Here is an 18579-nt window from a genome sequence, read left to right as displayed (position 1 = left end):
AAAATAAACATATATGATTTAGCCTGGTGCTCAATAGTTTTAGAGTAACTTGCTACTTTGGGCTGCATTTTCATTTTAGAGATGGGTAGTGGAAAAATACCCAGTTTGACCTACCCATCTCAGAAGAAAGTGCCAGGAAGGATGGGATTTAAATTTTTAATTCTGGGGTGGGGTGGGGGAAGATGGGTGGTGGTTGATGGGTGCAGGCCGCAGTTGGAACAGCCAATCATTGTTTAAAAGGCCCATCTTGGTGCCTTCATCCCAATTACGATAGAAGAAGAAAGACCTCCAGCTTGCACCCATTCGTCCCCCATACACTCACCATGCCCCATCCATGCCACCTCGTGACCAAAACCACTACCCATGGCCGCTCATACCCCCATGCCAAGGTATTCCCCCTCCCCATCTCCTCTGGCCCTGCATGCCAAGAATATATAATGAGACTTGGCTAAAAGCCTCCATTGGACTGTTGAAATACCCAAGTTCCAAGGAAAATGTTGCTTGATTGACAGTTCTGGCTTTCCAATCTATGCTGTCAATTGCACAATGTTTATTTACACAAAAAAGAATAAATTTCAAGTGCTTGCAGTTTCAGCTATGATACATTAAAGGATCTGGATGTTTGACGCTTTTACTGGGTTATTGTAAAAATAATAGATTTTAGGAAAGTGGATAGTTATCAATTAATTACTTTTTTTAATAAAGCTTTTTTTTAGTACATCCTCTTGTCACAGCAGATTTCATTGGTTCTTTATAATATATAGTGGGTGAATGGGCAGAGAAGTGCCAAAGATAGGCATGTTGGACATGAGGAGCTATGGGGATTTGTTTGGAGGGGTTATATTTTGGCATAGGGGACATGGGTGGCCATGGGAAGGGGTGTGTGGGAGGAAATAGGTTGGCCTGGGGGCATGAGGTGTCAAGGAGGGGTGGGGGGCATAGCATGCATGGGGCTACAGGAGGCATGAGGGGAAATAAGGGGTAGATGGGAGGCATACCTTGGCATTAGTAGGATCTTTTGAACTTAACGTCTAAACGGTTCCCTCATGCAGTCTATGGTTCCCGAGACCTGAGGTGCCGTGAACCACGACTCTTTGATAAGCTGGCCCAACTCCATGAAAATTGCCAAGCACTAAAACATGCCTATCCCCATGACTGAGCCAGCCAGGCTGGGAGTGCAGGCTCCTGACACAAACTAGCCTGCCTGGTTGGCCTGATGCCTCACAGCGCCAGGGACCCAGGTTCGATTTCCAGCTTGGGTCACTGTCTGTGCGGAGTCTGCGTGTTCTCGCTGTGTCTGTGTGGGTTTCATTTGGGTGCTCCGGTTTCCTCCCACAGTCTGAAAGATGTGCTGGTTGGGTACATTGGCCATGCTAAATTCTCCCTCAGTGTACCCGAACAGGCACCGGAGTGTGGCGACTTGGGGATTTTCACAGTAACTTCATTGCAGTGTTAATGTAAGCCTACTTGTGACACTAATAAATAAACTTAAAACTTAAACAGTAATTGTCATTTAATTCGGAAGAAAACGTACCTATCTCAATGCAACCACAGATGCCTAAAAGAGATGCTGCACCGTGATATAAAGGAAGTGGAACATAGATTATGTCATCCGTGGTGACTCCAAACATCCAAAAGCCAGCACTCGCTCTTAAGGATTGTAGCTGAGTGATCACTGCAGCCTTAGGTAACCCTGGAAAATTTAAGGATTACATTATGCTGAAAGACCATTCAACTTTACATGAAAGAAAAAGTAACAAATTAACAAATTGAAATACTACAATATTGCATTAACCCGGAGGAAATTTCTTCTCCAGACATCTAAAGTGGATTCAAGGCTCGCACACATAGCACAGAGTTCTTCATAAGCATAAAATGTGCCCGATTTATAACAGGGATGGCCTCAATTTCAATTATTTTCCCATCTTTCATGTCAGATTTAGTTTTGGTCATACCAGTTTTTTTTTGGTAAAAGTTCAATATTTATTCAGTCATTGGATGTGGACTTCACAGACAAGCTCGGCATTTATTCCACATCCTTCATTTCCCTTAAAGAAGCTGTTGGAGCGCTGTCCTGAACTGCTGAAGTCTGTTTGGTGCAGGTAGCCCAGGATTTTGACTCAGTGACAGTGAAGGAATGTTAATATCATTCCAAATCTGAATGGGCGTGACTTGGAGGGAAACTTGAAGGATTTTACCCTATTAGGTGGCAGAGCTGACAGGTTTGTAAGCAGCTGTCGAAGAAACCTTGGTGAATTGCTGCAGTGCATTTTGTAAATGGTACACACTGCTGTCACATTGCATCAATGGTGAGGAGAGAAGATGATAAAGTGGTGGATAGGGTGCTAATCAAGCAAATGTCTTGCCCTGTCAAGTTTCTTGGAGCTGCAACCTTCGAGGAAAATGGTGAGTATTCTATCAAGCTGTTCCCTGTAGGCGATGGTCAAGAGGTGAATCACGTGCCACAGGATTCACAGGATCTGATCAGCTCTTGTAACCACAGTATATCTGTAGCTTATCCAGTTCAGTTTGTGGTTAATGATGACCCCCTCAAGACACTGAAGTTGGGGGGTTTGATATTAATGACAACGGGAAGTGATTAGGCTCAGCACTGTTTGAGATAATCATTACCTGCCACCTTGCAGAGTGAATGTTACTTGTTACTTACCAGTCTAAGCTTGGATGTTGTCCATGTTGTGCATGCAGGCATGGTATGGTTCATTACTGAGGAGTTGTGAATGGAACTAAAAGTCTCGGTCAATAAGCATGTTAAAGAATATTGTATTTGCATAAAACTTCATTCCCCCTCTTTGCCTAAAACTCAAAAATGAATGAATAGAATTACAGAAATTAAATCACCTAGTTTTCAATTCTGATCAGTAGTTTGCACCCATTCCATACTGGAGTCATATTTTCTCCCAGTTTCCTGCTCTTTCCCTGTACGGTTTTAACACTTTTGCAGCATTTATCTAAATCTCTCTTAAACACTGTGAATGAATCAACGTTAACTGTCACTTGTGGTCATACATTCCCATAGACTAATCATCCCTTTCCATGAAAATTTCTCCGGCCAGGATCTTCCAATCCCCTTGAAATTCCCACCCAAAGTCAATGGACGTTTGACTAACTCTCCGAATTTTCTATCCCACCTGTAATGAGTCTTGCCCTCCCTTTTTGCTTTGAATATTAAGCCTTAATTTTGTGCATTTGGTGCTGATTCTTTGGGTGGAATAACTATTCACTCGCAAAGTCTCTCATAACTTTGAACAAGGCTGATGCATCTATCTTAACCTTTCACTAAATCTCCTGTCTTCTGCTCAGACACCTACTGCATTGCATTTACATCACAGTGGCACATATACCCTTTCATCTCTCACATTTTGCCTTTTGTAAACATAAAAACAACTGGCTGTTTTCTTGCATAGCTATAGAGCTTTGTATCTTCCTACCATTAACAGCAAGACTTGGGTTAATCTGTGCATTTATGTAAGGACTTTTTTACATTATACACAGTTCTAGTGCTAGAGACAGCAGTCTAAAAAAAGTAATTGTCGTGATTATCCTTTAATCTATCTCACCGTGACTTGTTGAATAGTGTGCATGATGTCAATATAAAATCATACAGCGCAGAACAAGGCCATTTAGTCCATCATGTCTGTGATAATTCTTTGCAATTAGTCCCACTCCCCTGCTCTCTTCCATGCAAAGAAACACAGAAATTAGAAGCGGAAGTAAGCCACTCGGCCCTTTGAGCTTGTTCCATCATTCAGTATGCTCATGGCTGATCATCCAACACAATAGCCTGATCCTGCTGCTCCCCCCGCCCCCACATCTTTTGTTCCCTTTTGCCCCAAGAGTTATATCCAACTCCTTCTTGAAAAAATACAATGTTTTGGCCTCAACTGCTTTCTGTGGTAGAATTCATAGGCCCATCACTTTCTGGGTGAGGAAATTTCTTCTCATCTCAGTCCTAAAAGGTTACCCCTTATCCTTAGACTATGACCCCTGCTTCTGGACCCCCCCCCCTCCCCCCAACACCCACCTCCCCACTGCAAACATCTTCTTGCATCTACCCTGTTGAGTCCTGTTAGAATTTTATAGGTTTCCATGAGACCATCCCCCCGCCCCCATCTTGAATTCCAGTGAATATAATCCTAACAGATTCAATCTCTCCTCATACATCAATTCCACCATCCCAGGAATCCGTCAGGTCAATTGTTGTTGCACTCCCTCCAGAGCCAGAACATCCTTCCTCAGATAAGTGGAGCAGAATTGCAGACAATATTCCAGATGTTGTCTCACTAAAGCTCTGGATAATTGCAGAAAGACATCCTTGCTCCTGTACTCAAGCCCTCTCGCTTTGACGGCCAACACTCCGTATGCCTACTTCATTGCCTAATGCTCCTGCATGCTTACTTTCAGCAACTAGTGTGCAAGGACACCCAGGTCTCATTGCACATGGCCTTCTCTCCATCTGTGGCTATTCAGATAATAATCTGCCTTCTGTTTCTGCTACTAAAGTGGATAACCTCACATTTATCCACATTATATTGCATCTGCCATGCACTTGCTCACTCACTCAGCTTGTCCAAATTACACTGAAGCTCCTCTGCATCCTCCTCACAGCTCACCCTCCCACCCAGCTTTATGTCATCTGCAAATCTGGAGATATTGCATTTAGTTTGCTCATCTAAATCATTAATATATATTGTGAATAGCTGGGGTCCCAGCATTGATCCCTGCGGTATCCCACTAGCCGCTACCTGCCTTTCATAAACTCTTTGTTTCCTACCTGCCAACAAGTTTTCTATCCATCTCAATACACTACCTCAATTCCATGCGCTTTAACTTTACATCCTAATCTTTTATGTGAGACTCTATCAAAAGCTTTCTTAAAGTCCAGATAAGCTACGTCTACTGGCTTCCTCTCATCAACTCTACTCGTTACATCCACAAAGAATTCCAGTAGATTTGTTAAGCATGATTTCCCTTTCATAAATCCATGCTGACTCTTCACAATTCACAGTTTTCCAAATGTTTTGCTATAAAATCCTTGATAATGGATTCTAGAATTTTACCAACTACTGATGTCAGGCTGACTGGTCTATAATTCCCTGTTTTCTCTCTACCTCCTTTTTAAATAGAGAAATTACATTAGCTACCCTCCAATCTGAAGGAGCTGTTCCAGAGTCTATAGAATCTTGAAAGATGACCACCAATGCATCCACTATTTCCAAGGCCACTTCCTTGAGGCAGATTATCAGGCCCAGGGGATTTATCGGCCTTCAATCCCATCAATTTCCCCAACACCATTTCTCTACTAATGCTGATTTCCTTTAGTTCCTCCCTCTCACAAAACCCTGTGGTCCTCAACATTTCTGGTACGTTATTTGTGTCCTCTTTTGTGAAGACAGAACAAAAGTATGTATTTAGTTGGTCAGCCATTTCTATGTCTCCATTATAAATTCCCACAATTCTGATTGTAAGGGATCTACATTTGTCTTCACCAACCTTTTTCTCTTCACCTACCTATAGAAACCTTTACAGTCAGTTTTTATGTTCCCTGCAAGCTTATTCTCATGCTCTGTTTTCCCCTTCTTAACCAATCCCTTGGTCCTCCTTTGCTGACATTTGCAGCCCCCTAAGAGAAGAGCACTGGCCAAGCAAACCAAGTGCTCAAAGTCATCACTGTGCTAATTTCCTTTTTTGGCCTCTAGCTTCTTCCAGGGATTTGTAAGTGATATTTGTAGAATCTCTCAATCTATTGCCCTGAAAGGTGACCAACGTCATGTTTGTCAAGTTTTAAAATTGTTTTTTTTTTGTCTGGTCAGTCTTTCAATGCAAAGTATCTTTAAATATTTTTGCAGTATTTATCACAAGGATAAGGCTTGCATTGTAGGTTCCAGGCTGTGTGGCCACTCGTACACCTCAGTTTAGTGGGAACATTGACTTGCATTTCTCAATTGATGAGACCAGGTAGACTGATTGGACACTTGGATTTGCCACTCTGGCCGGCTTCCCATTGGTCCAGGGAGTCATTGACTACACACATGGAGATCAAGGTGTCCCTAGATCACCAACAACTCTGTCAGCAGAAAGCACTTCCACTCTGTCAATGTTCAGCTCAAATCCACCCACAGAAAGATCACAGGTATGTTTGCATGAGATTCCCAGGGTCCTGTCATGAAGTTTTCATTCTGCAAGTGTCAAGCCTCCCTGAGACCGACTTGCCTCAAAGCTAACAGATGGCTCCTTGGAAATAAAGGCTACCCTCCAAAGACCAAGTTAATGTCACCACTGAGGAGCTCAGTCAATGATACCCAGGAGAAGTACAAATAGCAGCCACATGACCACCAGAGCTGCGATACAGCATGCAGTCGGGATGCTGAAGATGTACTTGAGGTGCCTGGACAGATCTGGGGAACCCTTCAGTATGCACTAATCTAGGTAGCCAGAACGATAGTGCTCTGCTGCATCTTGCACAACATGGCAGAGCAACAGGACCTAGGAGTTCTAGGGAGAGAAAGATGATGAGCACCCTGCCTCTTCAAAGGAGGAGAAACAACTGGAGGAACAGGAGGAGAATGAGCATGACTGCGTGAGAGCACCAGCAACTGTAAAAATAACTGCACAAGGTAGTCAGGATGTCTTCATTTAGGCAGGTTCACTTAGAATGAGATAGTGCACCCATCAGGCTGCCTAATTCAGAATCCACTTGCCCTCCCCTCAACCCCCACTCCTAATCTCCAGCTCAAAGCATTCCCCAAATCACCAATTCATTCCCTTCACAGACACCCATTGATGACTTTAACTCTTGTCTTGCCAGTCCTTACAAGATAGAGGTCAACAGCCAGGGCAATAAGGAAGATGAAGTTAACAAATGGATTTTATCATATGGGAAAAATGAACAGTAAATAAACAAGCTAACTGTGTTAAAAAGCAACGTGCTTACCATTACAAAGAAGCAATGGTGTACCATCTACAAGATGCACTGCAGCAACTAACCAAGGCTCCTTTGTCAGCACCTTCCAAACCCATGACCACTACCACCAAGAGGATAAGGGTAGCAGATACATGGAAACACCACTACCTGAAATTTCCCTTCCAAGTCACATACCATCCTGACTTGCAACTATATCATCATTCCTTCACTGTCACGGAGTCAAAATTTTCAACTCAAAACAGGGTGTACCTACACTACATGGACTGCAGCAATTCAAGAAGGCAGCTCACAATCACCTTCTCAATAGCATTAGGATGGGTAATAAATGCTGGCCTGGCCAGTGACAGTCACATTCTGTGAACAAACAAATAATTAAAAAAACATTGTGCAACTACAATTCCTTTGGATTACTTCCACATAGCACTACCCCTATGGTTTTAGCATGGATAGATGCAGGATATATATGTTCTGGCTGACTGCTCAAATGTTCATGGCCCAATGTTCTCTAGATCTTGAGGGTCTTTCCATAGACATGCTACACCTGAATGTTGGCAGATTCAACCATCAGACTATATGGCAGACTATGTGGTTCTGAATGAGACACGAGTTAGAACTGATCAAGCAAAAGTCACCATTAAGCACATTGCCTTGCTTCAGTGCTTGCTGACATCTAAGCATCATGACTGAGTGTTGTGTGGTATGTGGGTGTGTGATAGTTAATTCTGCCAACTTCCCTCTAAGCAGAAACTCGGTTTATCTCCAGCATCTCCTTCCCTGAAGCTGTCAATATAAAGATGGCTAGGGGGCCACATTCTGTCCACAGTCTTGCCCCACTAATCTTGCTGACCTCTTCCAGCTTTAGCCCATCATGATGGGGACGATTCTCCCAGGACATTTCAGTGGGGCTGGATTAGCACAATCTGTGCTGGGCATCTGGCCCCAAGCGTGTCTCCCAGTGCTGGATTACAGACACTGTCAGCTCCACACTAAAGTTAGGAGCCAAGGTGCCCCCTGACTCTTCCCAAGGAGCGGAGTGCCAGTGTCCAGGGGGCACCTTGGCACTGCCCATCGGGCATGGGGCAGTACCAACGGGGTGGGGCCTAATAGGGAGTGGTACCTGATGGGGGCAGGGCATAATAGGGGGGAAATCGGTGGGGGTGGGGTATCTCGCTGCCAATCTGCACTTTGGATCGCAAGCAGAGGGAGGGACGCTAGCGATCGGGGCTAGGGTTGGGGGGGTGTGGGGGGGGGGGGGGGGGGGGTGTGTGGGTGTCAGGGCTGGGCGGTGCAGGATCGGGGGTGGCCAGTGACCTCGGTGCTGACAAATCGGCACATGCGCAGTGGCCCGCTCAGTGCAATGCTGCCAAGCTCTCCAGCGGGAATAGGCCCTATGCAGTGATTTACACTGGTGCACTCAGCAGTGCACAGAGCGTGGGAGATTCTTCTCTGAACTCACACTGAAAAAACCACGTGAGTTACTCCAGTTTTCATGCGAATTCGACTCTTAGAATTTTTTTGGGAGAATCCCAGCCAATACCTTCAGTGCATTTCCCCCCACCAATCCTCCCATGCCTTTCATCACAACTGTAGTGGCAGGACCTTAAAGCACCTTTGTCTTCTCTGGAATTCCCTCCTTACATCTCTTCACTTTTCCTTACCCAGAATTGAGAAGCTTCACTTTTTGCTCAAACAATTTGTTAACCTTCCCAATTTCTTGATCCGTGGCTTAGTTTCTATTCCCTTAATCATTTCCACTGATCTTTGTCTTCTTTTGAAAATTTCTTGGGGCATTTTGTTTAAGACAAAGGTGCTTTACAAATGCAAGTTATTGTACTGTAATGTCGGAACAGGATACATCGTTTTACATTCTTCAAATAAAGTTATCTCTACAGAACAAATAAGACCATAGGCCATAGAGCATAAGATGTAAGAGCAGAAGTAGGCCAAGGAAGAAAAGAAACAGAATCCTGAATACCTGTTGTGCCTGAAGTGAATATATAGACGAAGGTTGACCTTAAGGAGATTGCAGATTTCCACGATCTCGGCACAGGGGTGTCTGGTGCTTCTTCTACTTTATCTGCTAGGGTATTCACCCCATTGACAGTACAACTTTTCCCCATAACCCAAACAGATATATTATTCTCCTGGATATTGGCAAGAATGTCCTCCATAACATCAACTAGATCTGCAAGTTATAAAAAAAACACAATTTTATAAAGTTGAAAATAAGACATCACAATCTTTAAAAAACATTATTTATTTACAAAATAATAATTGTCCATAGGCAGCAAATTTAGAATTACGGAATAATACAACAGTGAAATAGGTCACTCAGCCCACCACATCTGTGCCAGCTCTTCGATAGAGCAATGGAACTTGTCTCATTTCTCAGTACTTTCCCCATATCTCTGTACTTTCCCCATATCTCTGAAATATTTCTGTTTCAACTGTTTATCTTTTGAAGGCTGTTTTTCTAATTTGGTTTTCGAATACGAGTGTTGTGGACAAGACCAGCATTTATTGTCTATCTGTAAATGCCCTTGAGAAGCCTTCTGAAGTAGCTGCAAACCACTTGGTGTAGATACACCAAAGAGAATTCCAGAATATGTCCCTTGTGACAGTAAAGGAACAAAGATATATATCCAAGTCAGAATGGTGTGTGACTTGAAGGGGACCTTGCACAGTCTGCTGCTCTTGTCATAATAGATGCTAGAGATTGTGTGTTTGGAAGGTGCTGTCGAAGGACTCTTGGTGAGTTGCTGTGGTGCACATTGCAGATGGGTCCACACTTCTGCCATTGTGGTTGTGGAGAGAGTGATGTTTAAGTGGTCATGGGGTACAGATCAAGTGGGCTGTTTTGTCTTGGATGGTGCTGAGATTCTTGCATATTGTTGGTGCTGTACTTCCATCATACACCTGACGTATGCCTTGCAGGTGGTGTACAGGCTTTGGAGAATTAAGAGGAGAGCTACTCATCACAGAATTCCCAGCCACTGACCTGCTCTGGTAGTCACAGTTTATTTTAGGGATGGTCCAGTTCAGTTTCTAGTCAATGGTAACCCCCACAATGTTGATAATGGGAGATTCAACAATGGTAATGATAATGAATGTCAAAAGGAGATGGTTACATTTTCTTTTGTAATTAAATGTTACTTGCCACTTAACAGCCTAAGCCCAACTGTTGTCACGGTCTTGCTGCATGTGCACAAGGACAGCTTCAATATCTGAGGAGTTGCAAGTGGCGCTGAACTCTTGTCCAACCATCTTCACTGCTCCACCATCATGATAGAAGTAGGGACATTTGCTGATAGCATAAAGACTCTGCCCTAAGAAATTCCTGCAATAATCTTGTTGGAATGGACTGGGTGGCCTCCAACAACCAAAACTATCATCCTACATACTAAGTAAGGCCCAACCAGCTTAGAGCTCCTCCCCACCCCATTCCCAATTTCCATTGGTCAATTTTGCTAGGGTTGCTTAATGCCATACTTGCAGTGTGAGGAACTTACGTGTACTGGAAGCTACATACATTAAATACAGGGTCCTGTTCTTTGCAGACAGAAAGACCAGGTATACACATTGCACATGTTTCAGCTAAACAAAATAAGTGACAACTATCTGCTGGTTCATCCCTCAGGGCAATATCTTGACTAATCAAAGTCAAGCTACATTGAAACAATGCTTGGCTCAGTGTTTTGGAAGGATAGACAGAAAGGAAAAGGAGTGGTGTTGGATCAATGCTGTAGTGAGAAATTATATTGGAGACCAAGACATAGGGTGGGATTTTCCAGCCGCGCTCACCCCGAAACCGAAAAATCCCGCCCGAGGTAAACAGATTTTTCCATGGACCGCCCCTGGCCTACTATGATTCCCGTGGCGGGTGGAACACGAAAATTTGCCCCATAGAATCAGTCTGGGTAGAAATAAGAAATTGCAAGGAAAAGAAGTCCTCAGTGGGAGCAATCTATAGGTCTCCTAATAGTAGTTCCACAGTAAGACACAGTATAAACCAGGAAATACTGGGGGCTTATAAGAAAGATATGACAATAATCCTGAATGTTTTTAAATACATATGAACTGCATTAATTAAATTGGCAAGGATAGTCTTGAGGGAAATTGTATCGGAAATTGTCTTCTGGAACAAAATGTTGTCAAACCCACCAGAGAGCTAGCTATTTTTGATTTAATATTTTTTAAAATTAAAGTTTATTTATTAGTGTCACAAGCAGGCTTACATCAACACTGCAATGAGATGGGATTAATTATGATCTTGTAGTAAAGGATCCTCTAGGGATGAATGATTGTTGCATGCTTGAATTTCAAATTCAGTTCGAGGGCAATAAACCCGAGTGCTCTGGTATTAAACCAACGTAATTACATTGGCATGTGGACAAATTAAGGGATAGCAGATTTAAAGCAGAGGTGACAAGGAATTATTTCACTCAAAGGATCATGAAGCTGCGAAACTCTCTACCCCAAGAACAGTGGATGCTGGAATACTCAACAACTTTAAGGAGGAAATAGATAGATTTTTCATTAGTACAGTGATGAATGGTTATGGGGAACAGGCAGGAAGGTGGAGATGAGGCCGAGATGAGATCAGCCATGATCGTCATGAACGGCGCAGCAAACTCGAGGCCGAATTACAGACTTCTGCTGCTAGTTCTTATTTAAATGCAGTAAGAAGTCTCACAACACCAGGTTAAAGTCCAACAGGTTTATTTGGAATCACAAGCTTTTGGAGCACCGCTCCTTCATCAGGTGAGAAGGAACAGCGCTCTGAAAGCTCGTGATTCCAAATAAACCTGTTGGACTTTAACCTGGTGTTGTGAGACTTCTTACTGTGCCCACCCTAGTCCAACCCTGGCATCTCCATATCATGCTTATGTAAATGGTTCATTATCTGTGGCAATGCCTTTACCAATTAGCATTCTCTTCTCATGCAGTATACATTGTTGATTTCCCTTGCATTGTATTCTGGAGAACAACCTGATCAATGCAAGGTAAAAAGCTTCGATCAAAAACGTCTTTTTTTTCAACAATACTCAAACAACTATTTCACTACAATAGCTTATCAAAGTTTGGCATAGTTCCTGGCTTTTGTACTCTACAGCTTGACTTATTAAACCCAAGATTGCATATGCTTTGTTAACTGGCCACATTCCCCTCCAACTTGGTTTTCAAGTTTGCTGGCGACACCACCATAGTGGGTCAGACCTCAAACAATGACGAGACAGTACAGGAATGAGATAGAAAATCTGGGGAACTGGTGCAGCAACAATAATCTCTCCCTCAATGTCAACAAAATGAAGGAGATTGTCATCGACTTCAGGAAGCGTAGAGGAGAACACACCCCTGTCTACATCAACAGGGACAAAGTGGAAAGGGTCGAGAGCTTCAAGTTTTTAGGTGTCCAGATTACCAACAACCTGTCCTGGTCCCCCCATGCTGACACTATATTGAGAAACCCCACCAGCGCCTCTACTTTCTCAGAAGACTAAGGAAATTTGGCATGTCAGCAACACTCACCAACTTTTGACTCTCACCAACTTTTACATATGTACAATGGAAAGCATTCTGTCTGGCTGTATCACAGCTTGGTATGGCTCCTGCTCTGCCCAAGACCGCAAGAAACTACAAAAGGTTGTGAATGTAGCAAAATCCATCATGCAAACCAGCCTCCCATCCGTTGACTCTGTCTACACTTCCCGCTGCCTCGGCATTCTCTCTTCCACCTTCTTCCACCGGGAAATAGATACAAATGTGTGAGGTCACGTACCAACTGACTCAAGAACAGTTTCTTCCCTGCTGCCATCAGACTTTTGAATGGACCTTCCTTGTATTAAGTTGATCTTTCTCTACACTCTAGCTGTGACTGTAACACTACATTCTGCACTCTCTCGTTTCCTTCTCTATGAACAGTATGCTCTGTCTTTAAGAAACAATACTTTTGACTCTTTGCTAATACATGTGACAATAATAAATCAAATCAAATGATTGTTAACCTGCCATGCCACCTTCAAAGGTTTATGCACAAAGTAGCCCTCCACCAATTAACTATTTTTACACTTACGTGCAGATGTCCCCAGTTATTACTTTTATGTAATTCTTAATCTTTCTGTAATTTGCCCACAAGCATCCTCCTCAGGGTGACACAATGGCTAGCACTGCTGCCCCACAGTGCCAGGTACCTGGGTTTGATTCCCGGCTTGAGTCACTGTCTGTGAAGAGTCTGCACGTTCTCCCCGCGTATGCGTGGGTTTCCTCCGGGTGCTCCAGTTTCTTCCCACATGCCCGAAAGATGTGCCGGTTTGGTACATTGGCCATGCTAAATTTTCCCTCAGTGTACCTGAACAGGTGCCGGAGTGCGGCGACTAGGGGATTTTCACATTAACTTCATTACAGTGTTGATGTAAGCCTACCTGTGACATGAATAAATAAACTTTAAACTTAAAAGCTTGCCCACTATTTGGTGTCCTATAGGATACAACAATTGTGCAATAATTCCTCTAGTGTACCTTATTTCTAACTTTCAGTCTTTGACTCTTCAACTGCATTATCTTTTTCCACTGCTCTAATAGTTTTTTTCTGATTGCCACACTTTTTTTACTTTGCTATCTTTCCTGAATACTTTATATCCAAGACATTAAGTTCCCAATCTGCCCCTTATTATTGTAGATATTCTTCCACTTGCTGCGCAACAGCTGCTCCCAATGGCACAATTGATTTTTTAATCAAGAGATCAAGAATTCTCATGGCACAAAGTCCATTCCAAGAGCAAGATAGCAGAGTCAGGTATGAGTTACAGTCAATACCTGCAGTGAGAAGGTCAAAGAGAGGTGCACAGTAATTTTCCAAGAGCTGATTTAGTGTCTGATTGCAAACCCATCAATCTTTGAACAGAAAGATAAAAAGTACGTAGATTTGTTTGGATGATACACACCTGATATCTATATGCCTCTGACAGCACCCACATGCATACTTATTTAAGGTGGAGAAAGATGAATTTTGTGATTTCAGTCAAGAGTACCAACGCTAAAGAAAGGGAGTTGCGCAGTTTTTAACCCAATTATCACTTTGGAAATCACTCACAATTACAAGTTGCATGAAAAAAAAGATTTTCCTTGACTTCTCCAATAACGTACCTCACTTTTAAATTAGAAGAGCACATTTTACTGCACAAATATTACAGCATCACTTAATTTTATGTCTGCACTAATGAATTTGTCCGAAACAGTTTTTGTATTGTGATAGGCCTGGTGGCTCCCAATGTGAGTGTCATGCAACCACAATCAACCCTGAAGTAAAGCCGAGTAGTTGACGATTCAATAAAACCAACTTTACATAGACTTGTCACCCACCACGCCTCAGCCCACCACCCACCCCATTAAAACACTTTAATTTCAGTGAGCTCTACCTTTGTAAGGCCCATCCCCCAGCTATCCAGATCTGGTCACACAGCAGGGCATTTAAACTGGTGTTTAAATAGTTTAATTGAGGAGAGGCTTTTACTGTGGACACCAAATGAATTGAATTTTAAAATCTGTATATCTTTGGGAAAGGGAAAGTTCATTGCCTCAAACAGTACTCCATTCAATCCCAGATGGAGGGGAGGGAAATACAGAATTAAATCTCACGGTTCAGCAAAGAAAGAAACCAGCACATGAAACCAAACACTATTCACACATCAGACACCAAATACTTTGAACGATCTGTGTTGTATTAAGAGCATAAGAAATAGGAGTAGGGATAGGCTATTTAGCTCTTGAGCCTGCATTGTTTTGAAGACATGTAAATCTCTTTTTCTTCTGTGATTCAATCGTTTAATTGAGGCTTTAAATATTCTGAGTTTTAAACAAAAGCAAATTGCGCACTTACATGAAACCATTCCAAAGACAAAAAGAAAACAAACTACGGACACTGGAAATTTGAAATAAAATTTGATTAAATACATTACTGGTCCATCAGCATCTAGACCTGGGAAAAATGAATATTCCAACTGCAGCTTTTTCACCGAAACTAATGAAAGTTTCACACCCAAAAAATAACATATTTTCTTGCTATCACTGCTGATTGATCCACAATGTAACTTAAACGTATTTTGTGGTTTTATTCCATTTCTGGGCAAACTAGTCGTATTACAGATAATTATTTCCTGATATAAACTTACCATGTTTCCTTGTACAAACTTAATTTGTGTACCAAGTAATAACTCCATGAACAATACAAACCTCTAACAGAAGGCGATTATCAAACATTAAACCAAGATAAATGAAGACCAAATCGTTCATACAGGTTAGCTGAATACCAAAACTAGATTTAGATACAAAGCAGCTGTGATTTTTTTTAACCCATGTAATTTTTTGGGTGAGGTTTTTGCTGCTTATTCCTCATTCCCTCCTCTTCTCTCCTAAAGACACTGCTTACACTTGCCCTTTCATATCTTGCCCAAGTGGCTACCTTTCACATGTAGATGTTGACAGTAATTTAACTGTGCCAAACTCGATCCTGCACTTGACCAATCTCTGCATAAATTCAGTCTTCCAATGAGATCATTGCATAGCTATGAATAGTAAGAAACCCTGCATGATATTTAGGAGTAAGAGGTCAACCGTAATCCTGTCCAACCAGCTCCATTGACATCAGTTGACTCAGAACAGACTGAAAATTGAACTCCAGGAGCTTCTATTCTACATAATGCAGTTCTGAAAAACTGTCATACTGGACTCGAAATGGGAACTCTATTTCTCTCTCCACAGATGCTGCCACACCTGCTGAGTTTTTCCAGCACTTTCTGATTTATCAGTAACTATGGACCTTGTTATACTCAATACATGTCTTGATTTGATTTATTGTCACATGTATTAGTATACAGTGAAAAGTATTGTTTCTTGCGCACCATACAGACAAAGCATACTGTTCATAGAGGAGGAAAGGAGAGAGTGCAGAATGTAGTGTTACAGTCATTGCTAGGGAGTAGAGAAAGATCAACATAATGCGAGGAAGGTCCATTCAAAAGTCTAACGGCTGCAGGAAAGAAGCTATTCTTGAGTCGGTTGTTACGGGTTCTCAAACATTTGTATCTTTTTCCCGAAGGAACAAGGTGGAAGAGAGAATGTCCGGGGTGCATTGTGTCCTTAATTATGCTGGCTACTTTTCCTTGGCAGTAGGAGGAGTAGACAGTGTCAATGGATGGGAGGCTGGTTTGAGTGATGGGCTGGGCTTTGTTCACGACCCTTTTGTCATTTCTTGCGGTCTTGGACAGAGCAGGAGCCATACCAAGCTGTGATACAACCAGAAAGAATGCTTTCTATGGTGCATCTGTATAAGTTGGAGAGAGTCGTAGCTGACATGCCAAATTTCCTTAGTCTTCTGAGAAAGTAGAGGCGTTGGTGGGCTTTCTTAACGATAGTGTCGGCATGAGGGGAATTAGAACAGGTTGTTGACGATCTGGTCACCGAGAAGCTTGAAGCTGTCGACCATTTCCACTTCGACTCCAATGATGTAGACAGGGGCATTTCCTTCACTACACTTCCTGAAGTCAATTACTATCTTCTTCGTTTTGTTGACATTAAGGGAGAGACTTTTGTCGTCACACCAGTTCATCAGATTCTCTATCTTTTTCCTGTACTGTGTCTCGTCATTGTTTGAAATCCGACCCATTACGGTGGTAATCATCAGCAAACTTGAAAATCAAGTTGGAGGGGAATTTGGCCACACAGTCATAGGTGTATAAGGAATATAGTAAGGGGCTGAGGACACAGCCTTGTGGGGCACCGGTGTTGAGGATCTTCATGGAGGAGGTGTTGTTGCCTATCCTTACTGATTGCGGTCTGTGAGTTAGGAAGTTCAGGATCCAGTCGCAGAGGGAGGAGCCAAGCCCCAGGCCACAGGGTTTGGAGATGAGTTTCGTAAGTATAATGGTGTTGAAGGCTGAACTGTAGTTGATAAATAGAAGTCTCACATAGATGTCTTTGTTGTCTCGGTGTTCCAGGGTTGACCAGGGAGATGGTGTCTGCTGTGGACCTGTTGCGGCAGTAGCGAATTGTAGTGGATCAAGGCAATGTGGGAAGCCGGAATTGATTCATACCATGACTAAGCTTTTGAAGCACTTCATAATGATGGACGTCAGAGCTACCGGACGTCTAACTTTGTAAAAGAATAAACAAAACCTTGAATCCACATTAACCCAATCCTCTAAAAGCTTTCCAGTGTTTAGCAGCTGATGAAGAAGAAATCACTTGCTGCCTATGCTTGTGAGAATGTGCAAAATGTTATAGACTTGCATCAGACGTTGCTTTAGTTTTTATATAAAATTACTGCAGGATTTTGTATAACAGGGGTCATATAAAAAAATCACTAAAGACCGTTAGCATATTTGCTCGTTACTCTGGCAATGTTTTGTTCTTTATTTGGCAGCATATCCATGCAGCATTAATCGAAGAACAAATCCGCTGGAAGCACAACAACACTGAATTGTCTTCCGTTTACAGTCTGAAATGAGTAGAATTGAAACCAAGCAAAGGTTCCAATGACTAGCAGCACTGTCATTCTATCGAGTTTGTACCAAGTTGTCAAGAGCATTACCGAAATCTATGAAAAAATATTCAATGCTTGAAAAGGCAGCATTTACTACAATAAATGAATAATAATTACAATTGCACACGTACAATTTGGGAATGAAGCTGGTGGAGGCAGATGACATAATAGCAGGTTAATAGTTTTCTAAAAAAATGAATACCACCTTTAACAAATGATATGTTCATTTTGGAGAAAAAAAAACACTTTTGGTTTAGACATCCTATTCAAATATCACACACACACAAAAACAGAAAATGCTGGAAAATCTCAGCGGGCCTGACAGCATCTGTGGAGAGAGAACAAAGCCAACATTTCGAGTCAATTTCAGTTTCTTCCTGACTTGAAACGTTGGCTCTATTCTCTCTTCACAGATGCTGTCAGATCTGCTGAGATTTTCCAGCATCTTCTGGTTTTATTTAGATTCCAGCATCCGCAGTATTTTGTTTTTATCTATTCAAACATCACGTGTTTCTAATTTCCACATGGACATAATATTTTTCATGCAACAAAAGCAAAACAGATACTTATATCAGTGGAAACTTAGAAGAAAATAAACAGATTAATTGTATATTAAACATATCACTTTTTGTTGAATACAAAATGGTTGATTTATTTGCCTATGATCACTCCATTTCAAAGTAAATAATGGTGTGAAGCACTTTAAAATATTTTGTTGTATTAAGTATTTTAAACAATTATAAATATTGCACGATGCCTTAGAGCACAGAAAGTTCTTCAGGGACTATAGCAGCACCATATACTGGACTTAATTTTATTTTGAATTGCCAAATAACAGATGTTAATTCTATTTAGAAACCTCTAACATCAAAGTCAAATAAAGGTAGTCAGAGGGTGACCTGATTAAACTGCACTTGCATGCTTTTTTAAAAATTCAGATGACCATTCTATCCTCAATTAATCCACAGTGAAATCTCTAGGGTCATTAATTTGTGACTGGGTAGGTGAAATTTTCCTCTTTGTTCCATTGGATCCCCGGGCTTTTAGTTATGCTTTGGGAATTATAGCCCATTACCACAGCAGGAGATTGTTAGAGA

General features: G+C 42.0%; 1 protein-coding gene across 1 annotated transcript in view; it reads right to left on the bottom strand.

Annotated features, from left to right (window-relative positions):
* Positions 1-18579, bottom strand: part of slc27a6 (solute carrier family 27 member 6) — an 88027-nt gene that overhangs the window by 58483 nt on the left and 10965 nt on the right. The window contains exons 2-3 of the mRNA XM_078214344.1: positions 8919-9128; positions 1535-1693 (exon numbers count right to left, since the gene is read on the bottom strand). Coding sequence (XP_078070470.1) covers positions 1535-1693; positions 8919-9128 — 369 coding nt within the window. The remainder of the gene's footprint in view (positions 1-1534; positions 1694-8918; positions 9129-18579) is intronic.

The sequence above is a fragment of the Mustelus asterias genome, chromosome 6 (assembly GCF_964213995.1).
Source record: "Mustelus asterias chromosome 6, sMusAst1.hap1.1, whole genome shotgun sequence".
Classification (NCBI taxonomy): Eukaryota; Metazoa; Chordata; class Chondrichthyes; order Carcharhiniformes; family Triakidae; genus Mustelus; species Mustelus asterias.
Note: the sequence above shows the minus strand (reverse complement) of the source record. Positions and strands in the feature narration are given on the sequence as shown.